General features: G+C 40.5%; 1 protein-coding gene across 5 annotated transcripts in view; it reads left to right on the plus strand.

The window, feature by feature from the left end:
• The window catches only part of rapgef2 (Rap guanine nucleotide exchange factor (GEF) 2), a 107,204-nt gene that overhangs the window by 46,886 nt on the left and 43,089 nt on the right, over nt 1–17,229 (plus strand). For all 5 annotated transcript variants that reach the window (XM_039621114.1, XM_039621104.1, XM_031758968.2 and 2 more), the window contains exons 5-6: nt 9,289–9,364; nt 11,948–12,115. In XM_039621114.1, coding sequence (XP_039477048.1) covers nt 9,289–9,364; nt 11,948–12,115 — 244 coding nt within the window. The remainder of the gene's footprint in view (nt 1–9,288; nt 9,365–11,947; nt 12,116–17,229) is intronic.

The following is a 17,229-nucleotide window of genomic DNA, read 5'->3' on the forward strand; positions in this document are numbered from 1 at the left end:
GTAGGTGTGTTCCTTAAATTAGATGTGCCAAATCTGCAACTTTCAAATGTTAACAACAGGCTAAAGACGAGGATTTGCACGATCATTATTTTCACATGTACTCTGCATTCAACACTAAACTATTTTTAGCCATAGTTTCTAGTAACTGCATGGAACTGTGGACTTCCACCCTGAAACACCCTTTAGTAAACCCAGACTGATTTTACTTCCCCTCCTCCACGGTGCTGTGTGCATTCATTTTCAACATACTGCTATCAAAGCTTCTTTCGTTCATCCATTTCCAAACTGTTTTCTCATCATCACTCACTCCTTACACTGGTAAACCAAAACCACAACTCTTAACATAATCATCCCATATGGGAAAATTGGGGTTTTTTGGTAGCAGAGGAATGTCTGCATCATCACATCTTGTGAAGTGCTGGGAAAAAAAGGCCGGTACAGATGAGACTGTTTCTTGACAGGCAGACTCATCTGTGACTGTAGATGACAAACTAATCCAGTGATAATTTATTCTCTTGTTGCACAATGCAGATCTTTCTCAACACTTCTGATGTTCATTTCCATTCTGTGGAACAGTTGCTGGCTGAACAGGAGATTTTTTAAAATTTTTTTATTAATTCATTTCATGACTAAAAATGGTTACTGTGCTTGTGCATCTCATTATTTTTTTTATTTTAATTGAAACATTAGGTGCTCATCCATCTGGTGTGATTTTAATGGTTGTTGTTTTTGATAACCAAGTAAGTCTTGTTTTCTCATTTTAGAGCAATAGTATGTTTAAAAATAAAAAAATTCTAGGTCCTGCCAGCGACAGGCCACAGACTGTGAAACAGTACTGTTGGTTTGTTTTGACATGAAATTTTGACTTTGTGCTGAATATTTTTTGTCCTCAGTTTTTTTTTCTTTTTTTCATGAGTTGTTCTCAGATACAACTCACACAGTCATGTGAACAGGACTACTCCACAAAATAACACTTGTTATATCATCGGGGTTATCTTGCCTTTGGCTTTGAGGTTTTATTTTTCATTATTTTATTTTATTTATTTTTTTTAAAGTCTGCTCTAAATCCAGGGACATGTAGTCTGACTATTAACCTGGCAGGAATCATCCAATAAATAAATAAAACCCCATCAAGCTGCACCATGGAAAGTTTAGGTCTATAAATTGAAAACATCTCCCCATATGCTGGGTCCTCTTTTTCCTCAAATTTCTAAGCTGCATTAAAAAAAAAAAAAGGAGTTCTAGCAGGAAATGAAGTTTACTCAACAACACTCAGGTTAAACATTGATCACTTGCTATGAAGTCTGTTTGTACTACCAGAATGTTTATTATTATCTTGCTAGTGAAGGGGTGTGGGTGGTTGTATTTCTATCATATTGATACTATAGAACACCCAAGGTTAGGGATGGGGATTGATAAGAATTAGCAATTCCGATTCCATTATCAATATCACTTATCAATTCAATTCCCTTATCGATTCTCATTAGCTCCACTTTGAGAGTCACCACCATCTCTAAGCAGCATATGAAAGTCATTACATTCATGTAAATTAATTACATGCTGAGTTGTCAAATGTTTGTGCATGTTGGAGGTATTTTCCCTCTTTGTTGTGATCACCGTTGGGGTCATTACTGAAAAAAGTAATTGTTACACATATTACACAGAACACTTTTACACGTTACTTAATTACACCCGGGAGAAAGACATTTGTTACACTACTCGTTAAGTTACTTTGATGTTACAGTCTCATAATTACCAGTTAAAATATAAACCTCTAGCCCCATACACCAACACAAATCCCTATCCTAATGAAGACGCATGCAATCTATCTCTTAGTATTTATGTATGAACACAAAGCGGACAACACAAATGAAAGATGGAAACCAGCACAAAAAGACTTTAAAGCGGTCGTCACGATGACTCTGCAGTAGAAACTGAGACTACAGCCTGACTGCTCATCCGTTTGATACCTGTTGAAGTTCGGCAGCGGCTTCACTGCAAATGACTGCTCACTTTATCACGGTGCTGGGCTGGGGTCAGCATTTACTCAAATTCAACACCACTCTGGGCTCTTGGCTAGCTTAGCGTTAGCGGTCTGTCTGTCCAGGTGCTGAAGTTGCGTTAACAGTATGATGCAGTTGTTTCCGTCCTGGAGCAGTATCCATCGTGCTCCCGTTCTTTGTGCAGTAAAATAAAAGTAATGTCCATATCCACGCTGTAAACTGCGCCACTGTTTTCCTCCTCCGATTCAGCTGATTATAGCAAGAGTGCAAGAACTGATAAATGGGATCGATAGGCAGACAGACCAAGGAACTGGACTACTTGGAACTGGTTCTTGATTCCCATCCCTACCCAGGGTTAATCCCGAATTCATCTGAATAAGATGAAATCCTGCTTTATAGTAGTCTCAGGTCCTGTGATTGTAAACCAGGACCATATCATCAGCCCTCCTCCTACATGCTCAACAGTTGGTATGAGTTGTTTGTCCTGCCACATTTATTTTTTGCCATATATGGAGCTTTGTATTATGACCAGACATCTCCACTTTGGTCTCATCTATCCAGTCAACCAAACCTAAGCTGTGCTACTTTTTTAAGAGAGAAAAAATATTTCTCCTGCCCTTCCATATATACCATATAAGCCATGATAATGTTTTTTTCTGTTTGTTTGTTTGTGTGTTGTTGTTGTTTTGTTTTTTGTACTGTCATGGATTTTAACATGCTAACACAGGGCTGTAGTTTGAGATGTAATTCTTGGGTCTTTTGTGTATTCTCTGAGGATTGCATGGTCTTGCCTTGGGATGAGCTCTAGAGTTATTGCAGGTTATATGTGAGCTAAGGAAAATTTAAATCGCATGATACTGAACATATTTCCAGTTCTTTGTTGGAAATGCCAGCTTTAGGTGTTAAAATTTTAAATGCAATGATGCCACTCATCTGAAAACACAGTAAAATGATCATTCCAGCTTAAAGCTGAGGAAAAATGTTAAATATAACGTTTAGAAGCTAGCAATCAAGCTTTTGAACCACAGGACACAACTAGACATTGAGGCAACTTGTGAGTTGGTCTTATATTTTTCATGTCTAAAATAAATCTAAACACTGTAATTAGAATATTTTAGTTCACTTGACTTAAAACGGACAGGCTCACTTCATTGAGTAACTTCTAAAAGCAGTGTACGTTGCCCTGTTCACACGTACACACGGGAACATACAGTCCAGCCTCTCACTCACTCGTGCTTTGTAACAGGAAGTGAGTTGTACGCTGGAATGCAGCCGTATTCAGCTCACCACATTACACAGAGCCAGAGAGACCGACAGACAGAGAGAGAGAGAGAGAGAAAGGGGGCAGAGCCATTGGACAGAAGCTGATCTACACTTTGTGAGCCACACGCTCCCATTCTCATACACAAATCTCCGACAGCAGTGCCGGTTTGTGTACAGGACAATATGCCGCAGTTACACCGAAGTCTCGGGACTTGGAACGTGTTTGCTTGGCTTTCTCTGGACTAACAAGAAGGGATATTTTAGAAGGAGGGGTTCATCTTATCAGGTGGCTGTGTCACTCTAGGAGCAGATTGGCGTGTCGGGGGTGAGTCATCAAAGTACAGCTACATGTAACTCTTACCTAGAAACACATGAGCGTACGGCTTACTGAAGTTCTGCCTAGAAACGCCTTTGTTTTTGGTTGTAATTTAAAAATCTGACTCTTCTCCAAGCCGGGAGCTGTTTGCAGTAAAACCTTCAAGTCTGGAATGTGAAGTATGACTTTGATGTTATTTTGGATTTGTCAGTGTGAGGAGTGTGCTGCCAGCAAAAGGGGTGTGTGCTCTTTTGGGGTATATGGAGGAGGGGGTTAGACACAACTTTTGGCAACTTTGAAACCAAAACAAAGATGGAGCCCCTGCTGTGGTGAGAACATGTTAGAAATGAGTGATAGATGCAGTGATGACTGATGAATGTGTTTGGAAAAGTTGCGAGCGGCTAGCGTAGTCGCTCTTTCTCTACACTCGTGTCTCCAGTGCCCTTTTCTCTTTGCCTTTTACAATGTCAGTGAAGCTGTATTTTGGGAAGCAAAAGTCACGAGTCAGTTACACATTCTTGGATGTGTTGTCAGTGCCTATTTCAGATGTGCCGGGGCAAAGGTTTGGAATATGCATGTGGTGTGGACCATGCTGTTACTCCAAGGAATTCTGTTTATCTTTGCAAGGTGAGGTTGGATCATCAAACTCGGCTCTGACAGGATGTTGGTAAACGCTTCAAAGCCTGGATGCGGTTTTCATTCACTTTAGCAGTTGTAGCCAAAGATCCGTCTGACCTCCCACTCCCTCCTTCTCTGTGCTGGGTCAGAAGTCTTGCATAACTGAGAAGTTTAATCTTTGTCCTTCTTAAGGGTCTGGTGGGTTAAAAAAGCCAGTGTGCCCTCTTACCACTTACTCAGTTAAACAGCTTAAAAGAGTGAGAAGACCCCCCCCCCTTCCATCCCTCGCTCCCTTCAGCTCAGACCAGGGTACAGATTAAGGGTTGCGTTGGTTCACACAGGCAGCAGAGTGGATCCGAGGATAAGGCGGTGGGCTGCCGGGCTGGTAGAATGAGAAGCTGGTGATGCATGTGGAATGACATTCCAGACGCCCGGGCTTGTTGTATAACGGAGGGGAATGCAAGGCTGCCGAGGCAGGGCAGATGTCAGACAGTCGACTGAGAGCTTCAGGGTTTAATGTGAAGTTGAGATGTTGGCTGCCTGACAAATGACAGAATAGAGGCAAAAATGGGGATGTTCTCTTCACCATCAATTTCTTTTTCTTTGTTTTGTTTTGTTTCACATAGACTTCACTTGTAGCAAAATTCTTGGCTGATGTGGTTTTGAAATAACAATATTTGCTTTTGCTTATATGGTTTTCATCATTCCTTCTTTTGGGCAATGAATTTTTAACTTGGACTTTACATGGACGTATCTCTCAGGTATATTAAAACCCACCAAGGGTGTTCATTTTTTGTACTGGAAGGTTGACCGGGGATGGCTTTTACGGTGTTTTCAGTATCATTCAGCTTCCTCTCCGGAGAGTCTCCACACTTACTGTCTTCATTAAAAATAAATAACTAAACTATTTCGAAGTCTCTTAGGAGGTAATCTCTTGCTTATTTAAGAAGCTTTATGCTATGTGAGAACGTAAAGGACTGAATTTTAATATGTGTTATTAATCATATGTGTCAGAAAATAGGACATCATTTGCTATAGATGCATTCTCACACTTACTTGCTATGAATTCACTGTGAGGCACATTTGAACTGCACACAGACATTGTTCTAGGAAGCTGGTTTAAAGACCCCTTGATGTCTTATCCAACGGGCATTTGTTGGATTCACCTCTGTTGGGTCTAAAGAAGTTCAGAACTGCAGTGCACGCATAAAGATGGGCCATGGTAAGCTCTGAAAAGACAGAACAGGTTCAGACAGTAAACCAGGTTCCAGCTTTTACCTTTGTTACATGAGAAGAATGGAAGGAAATGGGAGTGATTTCTTTCATTTGAGTACTAAGTGTATTTTTGCAGAGCTTGCCTGAGGATTAAAGTACTGTTAATGTGGCATACTTTGAGTGACATGAGTGGTTTGAAGTAAATTACTTTTTTCAAGTTAAAAACAAAATTTGTAAGCTGCCAAATTAACAAACAAAGGGGAAAATGGCAAAATTTTCAACTGTTCAAAAACAAAAGAAATGTGTTGTCTTTATTTTTTATGTCCTGCATTTTTCACAGCTTCTTAACATGAATTTTTACTTGGAGAAACAATAAATTCAAGCAAAATAAAAAGGATAATGGAAATATAAAAGGTTATAGATTTACACTGTAAGTGTAGCAATATTTTGGTACTTTTAACAGTGATCATCTTTTCTTTGCGCTGTGCTCTGAATACCTGCTCAAGCATCTGGCACCTTTCCTATCTCCCCCCCCGCCCCTTTTTAATTCCTTTATCTGGTTTTGTAGGTTCGTCAGCCAACACACACACACACTGTAGTTCTCTGGAAAGAAAAAAACAACCTTACGTTAACTTGTGGCCCTGAATTCCTCGTTGATGAATAATTCATACCAAGTGGTGTGTGCCTAGACCTCTGCCTCTTTAGTTATAGCTAATAAAAATTGAATATTTGCATGGGTAGGCTTTGCAGAGTGTGCTGCGTGGCAGTGTTGATTACTGGAGAGTTGCTTACACCCCGGTCCACCTAAGCATTAGATAAGACAGTCAGTGTTTGCTCTCAATGCATTATTTGTTTTCTAATTTATATTACCCTCTTGGCAGGCCCTCTACTTAATATTTGCTCAGCACTAGTCATAGGGCACTGGAGGCTTTAATCCCCAAACAAGACACTTTTGTTAGAAAACGCGCTCCTGCCCCCACACACTCAACTTCTGTAATCCCTTCTTTAACATTGCACACTGCCAGTGGCCCTCGCCTCCTGCAAAATGGAGGAATGGATTACTAATGTCAGGAATGAAATGGAAGAACATGATTGAACATGTCACTTCACCGTTTGTATTCTGGTGGCCTAACGTGTTTTGTGATGCTCATTGGGTGGATTCGCTATCGCTTTTCTACTGTAGCATGAGTCGAAGGAGGCTGAACAGGATCAGAGCTGGCGCCAACTCACACGTCCCTAAAACCGGATCAAAAGCACTTGGTCGTTTCTCTGAAGCCGCTGCCCAGCTGACAAATCATCTTTGGTGGAAGGAAGTTCCCCAAAAAAAAAAAAAAAAAAAAAAAAAATCACAGCATTTGTCTTGCGAGAACACGAGCAAAAATACTGAGTAAGCTGTCCTTACAGTGGCTCTGTTTGGCCCTGCGGTGGAATTTAGGCTTGTGTATGTCAGGGATACGAGCAGAGTTAGTAGGCATTAAACAGAAGCTCAGGCAAAGCAAACAGCGACAATCAGCATTAACCCACTCGCTGCCTTTGCTCACCAAGCCTGTGTGGCCCAGCCAGTCACTCATGCTGCCTTTGATTTCAGTTTGTGCTTCTTAGCAAAACTTTACTGTGGAGTTGTGTGAATTATAAAGTCGACAAATAGCTCAAGTAAAATTTGCAGCTCTGGCAGAGAAACAACAGAACAGCTGACAGGAGGAAAAAAAACACAAAGAAAAGAGAAAAAAGTCAACAAAAGGAAGCAGAAAGGGAAAAGCAAAGCCAGCTAAATCAACTCATAGAAAACAAAAGCATCACAAAAATCATTACTCGCTCTCTGCCAAGCTGACAGGTAGAGGATCACCAGGTTTTTCTTGGCTGGTGTTTATTCCCTGACTTGACCAAGCTACACCCACAACATGAAGCCACAAGCCCAGAGCTCTAAAGCATTTAGGCCATGCTGCGCTGGAGGTCTGCTCCTGTCGGGAATGATTGATGCAGGCTGGCACGTCCATAGGCTCACACCACTACCACTGCTCACTTCATCTGTGGGTACTGAGGAGAACTTGAACACCTGGAATTACTCAGTTTGTGTCGGTCGCAGAGTGAGGTTCGAGTAGATGGCAGGTTGCCCGAACAGAGCAAGTCACATTGACTACCACTGTTATTAATTAACCTGCCCAGAGATTTTTTTTTTTTTCCGTTTTTCCAAGAAATAGTTTAGACATTGAAATGTTAAGAGCTTGTGAAAACTTCCTAGAGCCTAACAGCGTGCTTAAATTATTTAATCAACAGTCTGAAACCACATGCATTTGAATAACTGTCAGTTATAAAAGCAATAAGCAGCTTATGCTCATACACTTTATGATTAGCAAAATGACCCCAGATATTTGCAAGAGTTTTAAAATAGTGTAAAATGCCCAGTGTGTTGGGTTAGAGAGGTTTTCACATTTTTACAACAGCTGACTTATTGAAACCACTGAAATTGTAATTCCAAATTTTTCCATCTGAATTTGTCCTGTAACGTGTATAAACGTGCACACACCAAAGGTTTTGTGTTTTTGTAAATAATTTGTCCTTAAAAAAAAAAACGCACTGTGGTCGAAGTCGACAGAGCGCTGGTGAGTTTTTCCTGATGTTTCTAAAGAAGAAAACTGAGAATTTGAGTTCATTCAATTCTCACGAGAAGGCAGCAGCAGGGAGAATTTCATGGTTTGATCCAGGAGCCGAAGATGTATCGCGACTGCTTTTGTTTTTTTGTTTTTTGTTTTTTTTTGCAGTGGGGCAGGCTGAGCTCTTGTTAGCAGATTAAGAATAACATCAGAGGAGACAGAATAATAATAATTTCAGAAATCGAATAACCCAGAGCAGCATTTGGCTGTTTGTCAGGGGGAAGATGGTATTATTTTATATCACTGTGTATTTAGTACTGGTGTGCATCATGAGCTTCAATAGCCAAATTTAGTGAAAAGCTCGAATTTGGTTTGAAAAAAATAAATGCCGTAAGTTCGTCCAGCGTAATTATGTGCTCGGTGTGAACGGCTGCAGCGTGAATCAGAAAAATATTTTTGAAGCACAGAATTTGCATGGCTTTTGTGTGTCCAGTGTGTAAAGGCCTTAAGAAAACAAAAAGTCACACTAAAGAAGCTACATGTAGGATTTGTTTAAAAAATAAAACAATGAATTGACAATTAGAACTTGTTTCGGATTGAATTTTCTATGGACTGTTTGCTCCATTTGCCATTTCAGGAAAAAATGTTAGTTACCTAGAAATGCATTTCATACTACAAAACCTCAACTGCTAAAGCTCAGCAGTGCAAAACGGGTCAAACCTGGCACATAAACTCAATGTGCAATCTTTTTATTTGGAGTCACTTGAGTTTATCTTAAAACACAGTGATGTGGATCACATTCAGAACCAAGAGATATTTAAAAATAACAAACAAGGGAGCCCTTGTCTCTACATTGAGGTCTGATTCTGGACAAAGGCGGCATTCTTTCCCAAAGCCGCAACTTGGATCTCTTCAAGCTCAGTTTCCACTGCAGCTCGTCGTCTTCGAGACCTTTTAGTCTCTGCTGCCCCCCGTTCCCTCTCATTAGGAGGAAGCATACTGTACAAATTGTGACGTGGCGAGAGTGGACTTTTCCAGAGGTGGGTGGTTCCCCTTCTGATGGGTCACGGCTGAAAAGAAGTGTTCATTCATTGCTGCTCTATCCAACATTATATAGGGATATTCCATACTGCATATTTAAAATGCTGCACAAGGAGTTACCTGTAGGTTAGGACTTATATTTAAGAGTTTTCAGCTGCCTATGTACAGCTTGAATAAGACAGAGTTCTGCTGGCTTTAGATAAAGATTTAATATTTCTCTTTTCCCTCCTTTCTATAGTTTTGGGAAGCGATCAGCTGGCAGCCTTCGACGTGGATGTGAGTGCATCGTCCTGGAACCATCAGAGATGATTGTGGTGAGTTCTGTTTCTCAGACTTTTAGCACACTCGTGTCAAAAGCATTACTTTATGCATGCACACTAACACACTACCTAGCAAGCACAAATTGGAAGTAGCAATTACAACTTTTTTTCTTTGTAAGAAATGCATAGAAATACATAGAAATTGAGAAAAATAACACATACCAACAGAGAGAACTGACAAATGATAATTTTGTATACTTTACAAGCTGAAACCACACATCCGGCTTGTAGTTTTTTAAACCTACAAAAAATTAAAATCATCACCGTTTAGTTACTGCCTCTAAGGTCAGACTTTGGTTGTTTTCTAATCCATCCACCTGCCATTTCTGATGTAATGTAAGTTACTGAAACATCAATACCAAAGGGATACAGACAGGTGGAGTTTTTCTTTAGTTCACCTTAATGTATAGGATGCAAAAAGAAACATTATGGTAATCATTGATTTTGTAATTCTGTCAGTCTGTGAAACAGCTGGACTCCATGTCGATCACCAAAAATCTACAGCAGAGTGTCGCTGATTTAGTTTATTTATTTTTTATCTCATTGTTTTAAGTGCCTTTTATTGACATTTCACTACAGCTGTCTGTGACAGAGCTATATATGCAGTATATTACGTGTGGCTAGCATGTGGTGCTAATTTTCAGAACTGTTGCAAGGCTCCATGATTTGCCATTGCTGTTAAATATTTTTTTTAAACAAACGAACAAAAAAAGCCACATGCAACCTCATACCTGTCTGACATCTTCAACTGGATTGATGCCAGGTCTCTCTTGGAAATGATATTTAAATCTCAATGAGATTTTTACCTAGATAAATAAAAGATTAATATATAAACTGAGCTGCCTGTCCTGTGGTTCAATGCGGGCCGTATTTAAGAGCATGTGTAATAAGCACGTAGATATCGGCTATATGCTAGTTGCCCTTATGTTAAAGCAAAGAAAAAAAAAATAGGTGGCATGACTATCTCCAACAGATAATAACACCAGTGTGCTTTGCTTTCACAAAATTTGGAAATGACTGGTCCACATAATGCAGAGAAACAGAGTTTGTGACCTGCTTCAATAATCAAGTAAACACATTTTTTTCATTTGTTTTGAAAGAGGAACACATGTGAAAAAGGAACTGAAACTAGAGAAATAAATCAGAGGGCACATGTAAAACATGGTTAATGCTATCAAGATATTAGTCAAATTGAGCGTTGTGTTGAGGGGTTAGGAACAATGCAGTGCAGCTAATTTGCCTACCAGTGGCAATTATAACATAATGTTCATCCACTAAAGTGATTGGTTGCATCATGGCACTGTTTGCCCCACCTTATAATAACACACAAACACACCCTCAACTGCCATTTCTAGCAGCGCATATCCACCCTATTCTATCATCGCCGTAAAATAAAAAACATAACACACATAATAACAACCAGTTTGCACTGCTGTAGTCACAGCACTGTTCATTCACTGTAATTGCCTCTTCTCTGTGAGTGTGCTGTGTAGATGGGTGGGTGGAGGGGGGCTTGTGATAACTGAGCTTCTATCAGATAAACACACACTCCTTAATAATACCTCCCTCTGTTCTGCTCGCTGCAGACACTTTGTAGCCTTTTACCTCTTATGCTGCTACAGTTGCTAGCTTGCCCTGTAATTACTGAACGGGCTCTTATGCTGCCGAGGAAGTGATGCACGCGGATGAACCTCGCTGCTACATGTTAAGAGTGTACAGAGATATGCAGACGTGCCGTTATAAACATAAGCAAAGATGCTCACGTGTCTGTGCTGTACACGCGTACCGAGATTTGCAATTAGACACACAATCACACTTACGCTCTCGCTCGCACACAGCTCCGTTGCCGTTGTCATGGCAGCAGTTGGTAAGGCAGAGAGAGATTTTAGTGGTGTAATCCCAAAGGCTGAGCGCTGTGAAATGTGAAGCCGCAGTGAAAGTAGCGAGCGAGCAAGGGGAGGGAAGGGAAAGAAAGGGCCAAAAATGTAAAGTCAGATATGTCGTTCCATCATGGCACAAAGCCGTGTGGCACCAGAGCACCGTTTAGATAGTATAAAACCAAAAAAGCGTCACAAAATTGTACCGCTTGACTATAGCGATGGCTTAGTTAAAGTGGCATGCTGTGCCAGTTTCCACATGGAAAATGTTTTTCTTCCTCCCAGTTCATTAAAAATGGAAACATGGATTATTATCTTTTTTGAACTTGTAATTTCTTTGTGGTTAATATGTCTAGCAGAGACGGAGAGAGTTGAGCGTCTCTATTTCCAACTCTGCCAGGCTCCATCTCTGTTTATCTCTACCTGTCAATCAGTTTACTCCCCATCGCTTTTCTCTCCTTAGCTCAATCCTTCCATCCAAATTCCTCGCTCAGCCCTCTGTTTCTTTCTCTCGGTCTCTCCTTTTGTTTTGTGAGCACCCTTTTGACGTAGGTGTGCATCGTACAGCCCACACACTTCTATTTTTACGCAATGAGAGGGGCGTTATGCAGGGAGGTGGGGGATTCAAGAGGGGGCGTGAATGAAGACGAAGACTGTCACTCCCCTCATCTCTGTCTCCCTCCCTTTCTATCATTTCCAGGTGGACTATATGGATGAAAATGAGGAGTACTTTCAGCGACAAGCCTCGCACAGACAGTCCCGTCGGCGCTTTCGGAAGATCAACCAGAAAGGGGAGAGACAAACAATCATCGACACCGTGGATCCGTACCCTACAGGGAAGCCGCCCATAGCCCGCGGGTACCACACGGTGAGTTGCATCCTGTGCTACAGTTTTGTTGTTGTTTACCCTCGCTGTGGCGGATCGCTGCGCGCTCCGGAGGCGGCATCAGCGTTGCTCTATCACTGTGTTATGCTCTGTTTGTGTGTCGAGCTCCTTCTTCCAAACCTGTTGTATTTCTGCTTCGGATAGTAGCTGAAAATTAGTGTGTTCACTCTGTTTGGTGCCCTTTGCTGACCCTTGGTTGTAGGTGGGTGGACTGTGATGTCTTATTTCCTGGAGAAGGTTGCTCTTGTCTTCATTGAGTGCACTTCAAGCTTGTTTTTTAGTCTCCCTCTACTCCTTGCAGAGTTGAATTATTCTGCCCTTTCTTGGTAGAATAGAATAGAGTGGCTACACTTCTGTGTGTGATGTTTACAGCTCTTGCTGGCTTTTGTCTGTTCCTCAGTCCTCTCTTTATAAACGCTTCTGTAGTTTGTTTTTTGGGTTTGTTTGGTTTTTTTGAGCATCAGTTTATCTGTGCTGTACCTGTCGTCTTCAAACTGTTTGTCTGTGCTGTCACACATCATATATTTTGTGCACATTGATAACTTATAAAAGGTTTGGTTTCCAGGTAAAATCCACCTTTCACATCAATAATTTTAGGTTATCATGCCTGCTGGTGAATCTAAGCATCATTATATTTTGTGAAGCATCCAAAAGTTAACCACTTTATGGACCTTGTTGAAGCGAGCTGAACAAAAAACATTGGAGATACTTTACTGAAGAGGGAACTAAATGAGTTTTACATTTTGAGGCTACAGTTTGGAATAAAAAAATTGAAAGTAGTGGTAAACTAGCAGTTCAAGGCTAACTGCTACAAGCATAAAACACCTGAATCTCAGAGCAAACGTTAGCGGCTGAGTCAGTGGCTATGCCTCTGTTACACTCTCACTATGGAAAAGAGTGGCAGGAGACTGTAAAACACTGATGTGATACAATGTTGTTCCCTTTGAAATATTTGCTTGAGAGATGGACACCAGGTCTGCTACTGCTCACAATTGGTGACCGTCCTCAAAGCGACTTTGGTCCATCAAGATACAGATAAGATCCCGTCAGCCTGCTTGTCAGTCTATCAGTTTGTGATTGAAAAGGGTAAAGCTGGCAATTCCAGTCTGTTTATGATAATATGGCAATTAACTGTGTGACAAATTGGTGAAGATCACAAATCTGTTGCTTATTTCATAGACTATACAAGCAATAGTACAGGGCCGCCTACACATTATAGCCACAGGAGCGGCTTGATCATGAAGACCCACTCCATGAAGCACACTGATGTTAGTGCCAGAGAAGGTTTGAAACTCTGCAGGTTAAGAGGTGTGGCCCAATACTTTTGTTAGGTAGTGTAGCTGGGATAGATTTCTACCCTTCACCAATCAATTTTGATTCCTGTGACTTGCATGAAGTTTCAAATGTTACCATTTAGCATTGTACTCACCCTTTAATATTTTTCCACACAATATAAATTTTCCAGCACATTTGGTGATGCACAGAATGGCTGTTCATGATAAAAACATTGAGATTGTTTTCTTAGTTATTGCACTGTACAAGGAGAGAAAATGGAAGACTACATGCTAAACAGAAGGGCTTGTTTCAAAATACACATTTTCTTCCATTGCTATTGCTAATTGCTTAATACATGAAGTCCTCAGACAGTGGAAAAGTTCTGTTAATTAAATACTGCAGAACAAATCGGCAAACTGGAGCTAGCAGAACAGTTTGCATGATGCAGTGTGAAAATTGAAAGAGAAATGTTGTTTGCAACGCTGACTTTTTGAAGAAGTCTGATCTAATTACTGTACCATATAGTGTTGAATTTAACCATCTGAGGCGATTTGACAGCAGAGGAGTAAGTTTGCCCATTGTGTTGCACCATGCCTTCTCCCCTTCATGCTTTCTTTCCCTGGGAATAGGAAGTGAAGCATTTTCACACTAATGATGCAAATACCCAGCATGCAGTTGCTGCACACAGTTTTTCCTGTTCTGCACAATTTCACTGCATTCCCTTCATTCCTGACACTCCCCTGGGTGTTCTGTCAGTGTACCAATTTTTTTTTTTTTTTTTTTTTTAAACTTGTATTGCTCTGAAACAATCGAGCTCCAAATGGGTAAATGCGGCAAAAGTAGTCTTCTTCCTGCCTCCATCCAGCCCCACCCAGTATCCTAAATATAGACGCGCAGTGTTTTTGATTCAAAAGACTGCGCTGAACTTTCTCATGGCCCGACGTCTCCTGTCACATACCCAACTCTCCTCACTCTAGTACCGCTCCTGTGGGAAGGATGGACCGGCTGCTATGGCAACCAGCAGTCCCAGATGGGCTGTGCTCGAGTGCACTTAGAAGTACAGTAGGGAAGGGAGCTAAGTTAACAAGAGTGCAGCATGCTGCTGCCGCCGCTGCTGCTGCTGCTGACAGAGGGGTGGAGGGGTGTGGAGTGACAGAGAAGCTGAATCTGGGCGGATGCTAAGCTGACATAGCAAGCTAATCTCCAGAATTTAGAATGCCAGACACCGCTCAGATTTTCCTCTCTCCTTCCCCGAGGCGTTTTTAAGAGGTGAGAAATGCACTGAGGAGAAACTTGGGATTGAAGACAGGATATCGCTCCAGCAGGCAAGGTTTTTTTGTTCTTCATTCAGCTTAGTCACTGCTATGAAGGCAAATATGGAAACAAGTACGAAAACCTCAGAAGGTAAACTGCTCCTTGGAGGAGAATGAAAACTGATCTGTTGATTGCTGAGCTGATTCTTCTTATACTTGATAAGTTAACTGACTTATTTTTCTGTAGGTTTGTTCATAAATTGTAAAACTGAAGTTAGCCTAATGTGGCTTTAAACTGCCCATTTGTCTCACCACCAGTTCATAAACTAAGTTGTAAAACAGCCAAATCGATTAGTCCCTTACATTTGAACATTGGTGATTAGCCATTTTTCACAGTATTTGACTTTGTAAACTCTTATCTTTAAAGCTTTAATGATTTGTCAAACAAGAAATTATCTTAATTGGAATATTTTGATAACTCATGAATAGCTTATTCTGTTCTTATGCAATGGTTCCAAACATTGTTAGTCATAGCTTTTCCAGTGTGAAGACTCCTGCCTGTATGATTACGAGCTGCCCATCAGTCTACGCCTTCACAATTCACAAGAATCACTCCTCCTCCTAGAGTATTGGTCAGATTTTAGTGAAACAAGATTAATTCATATTTATATGAATGTTTGAGCCTCTCTGACTTCTCAGTGGATTTTAATTCTCATTAGTTTGTGCAATACAGCCAACCAATAACAACAAAAATTATCACTTTCTTTCTGTTCTTCACACATTACAGTTATATGTGAACAGTGATGGATCGTGGGCCAGATGAGCTGCTATGTCATTGATGTGCTGGGTTTGTGTTTTTTGTGGGGGGGTTTTCCTTTTTTGAAGTACTTGAAAATGTCATCTTGACAGTTGAGGAATTTTTAGTATTTGATAGATCCTGAAATAGCTAATACTTTCCCTGTAGGATAAGTATCCTTCTTTATTAGTGACAAATTGGCTCGCTCCCAGTCTTTACACTGACAAACTAAGGTGTGTTCCTGCTGAAAGCGTCAAATCATCTAGTCTATGAAAAATCAGGCATTCTGGCCCATGTTTGTACATTTTTCCCAATGTTAGACAGTGTTCAACAGAATGAAGTGGATTTCATAGTCCTGTTCAAGTCCAGAGGGAAAGGATAACTATGGAAGGAGCAGCCAGTCCTAACATTCAGTTTCTATGAAATCTGGAGAATGTGAACATCACCATTAGTTTTAATTATCAACCCATTAAATATTTGCTTAATAAGTGGTTTTTGTTTTTTTTTTCCTATGATCAAGGAAACGCCACATATGCTGCAAAGTGGTAACTGATTCCTGTATTTATGTTACATGAGCCCCTGCATCCTCTTGTTTCAGCCATTTACCTGGTACATTAATTAAATCTGAGAGGGTTTAGTGCTCAGGCCTCAGAATGATGAGTAGGATCTGGCCACAGGTCACTCAATGTCTGCAGACAGAATCTGTGTGAGCTTCTGATCCCTCTACAACAACCTGAACATTCCACTGTAATGTGCTCTTCAGAGTGCCGGCTTCATAGCTAAAATATAAAAGTAATGCTAACCCTGTAGTGGAACTCCCAGTGGGAGAGCTGACACTTGCATGCAGACCCCACTCTCCCCCACAGTCTGAAGTAGAGCTATCATCTCTATGAAGAGAAGATTATTTGATTTTCTCAGTTCAAAGAAAGTGCAAATCCTTGATCAAGTAGATCTAGTTTTGGAACACTTTAAATTAATGGCTTCATTTGGACCTGTTTGGACCCCATTTATCATTTGGATGACTTATTTGGGATTGACATACCGTGGAAGATATGCAACTGCTCCTTTAAATGATCTCATTAACTGGTTTGTTTGCTACACTTTATACAATTCCATACAGCGTGCCTTGGAATTAAATGGAAATACAAAGATATACAGTATGCATTTAAAATAAAAAACAGAATTGTTTAATTTACTGTTGGGGAAGTGAACTTGTATGTCTTGTTTCAGAGAGCACAAATGACTAGAGCTGCTGTTTTAGTCTGTGCAAAGAATAAGTGTTAGATTAAAAGGGGTCAGTTTAAAATGAATCACTTAAATAGATGAATCATCAGAATAAGTGCCATCTTTTTTCTCATCTGCGTATATTTGCGACGCAGAAGCTGTTAAATGCTAGACACATTAATCAGGGAAATATGTGCATTTAGGATTGGTCATATCTATAAGTTGATGTAAAGCAGCCCATATGATATTAATCTTGTGTTTTTGTGGCCAGATTTCACACATAATTGGCTTGGCTCTGGCACAGGAAGATCTTAATTTGAAATCTGCCTGCACAGCTTTATTTGGCTCTATTATTTTTACAACCTGGAAAATTGTTTCTAATAATGCTTGATGGTGTAGCTGGAAAATACTCCACACTATTACAGAGCTTGTATAGTTGTACTTGTTTTAATCTTAACAAGACTACAGTTTAAAAAAATGGCAACGTGAAAGCGAAATGTTTGCTTGGTTGAACTGCCAGCATCATGCACCGTTTTGTTTGTTATCGT

Source organism: Oreochromis aureus, linkage group 2, assembly GCF_013358895.1.
Source record: "Oreochromis aureus strain Israel breed Guangdong linkage group 2, ZZ_aureus, whole genome shotgun sequence".
Taxonomy (NCBI): domain Eukaryota; kingdom Metazoa; phylum Chordata; class Actinopteri; order Cichliformes; family Cichlidae; genus Oreochromis; species Oreochromis aureus.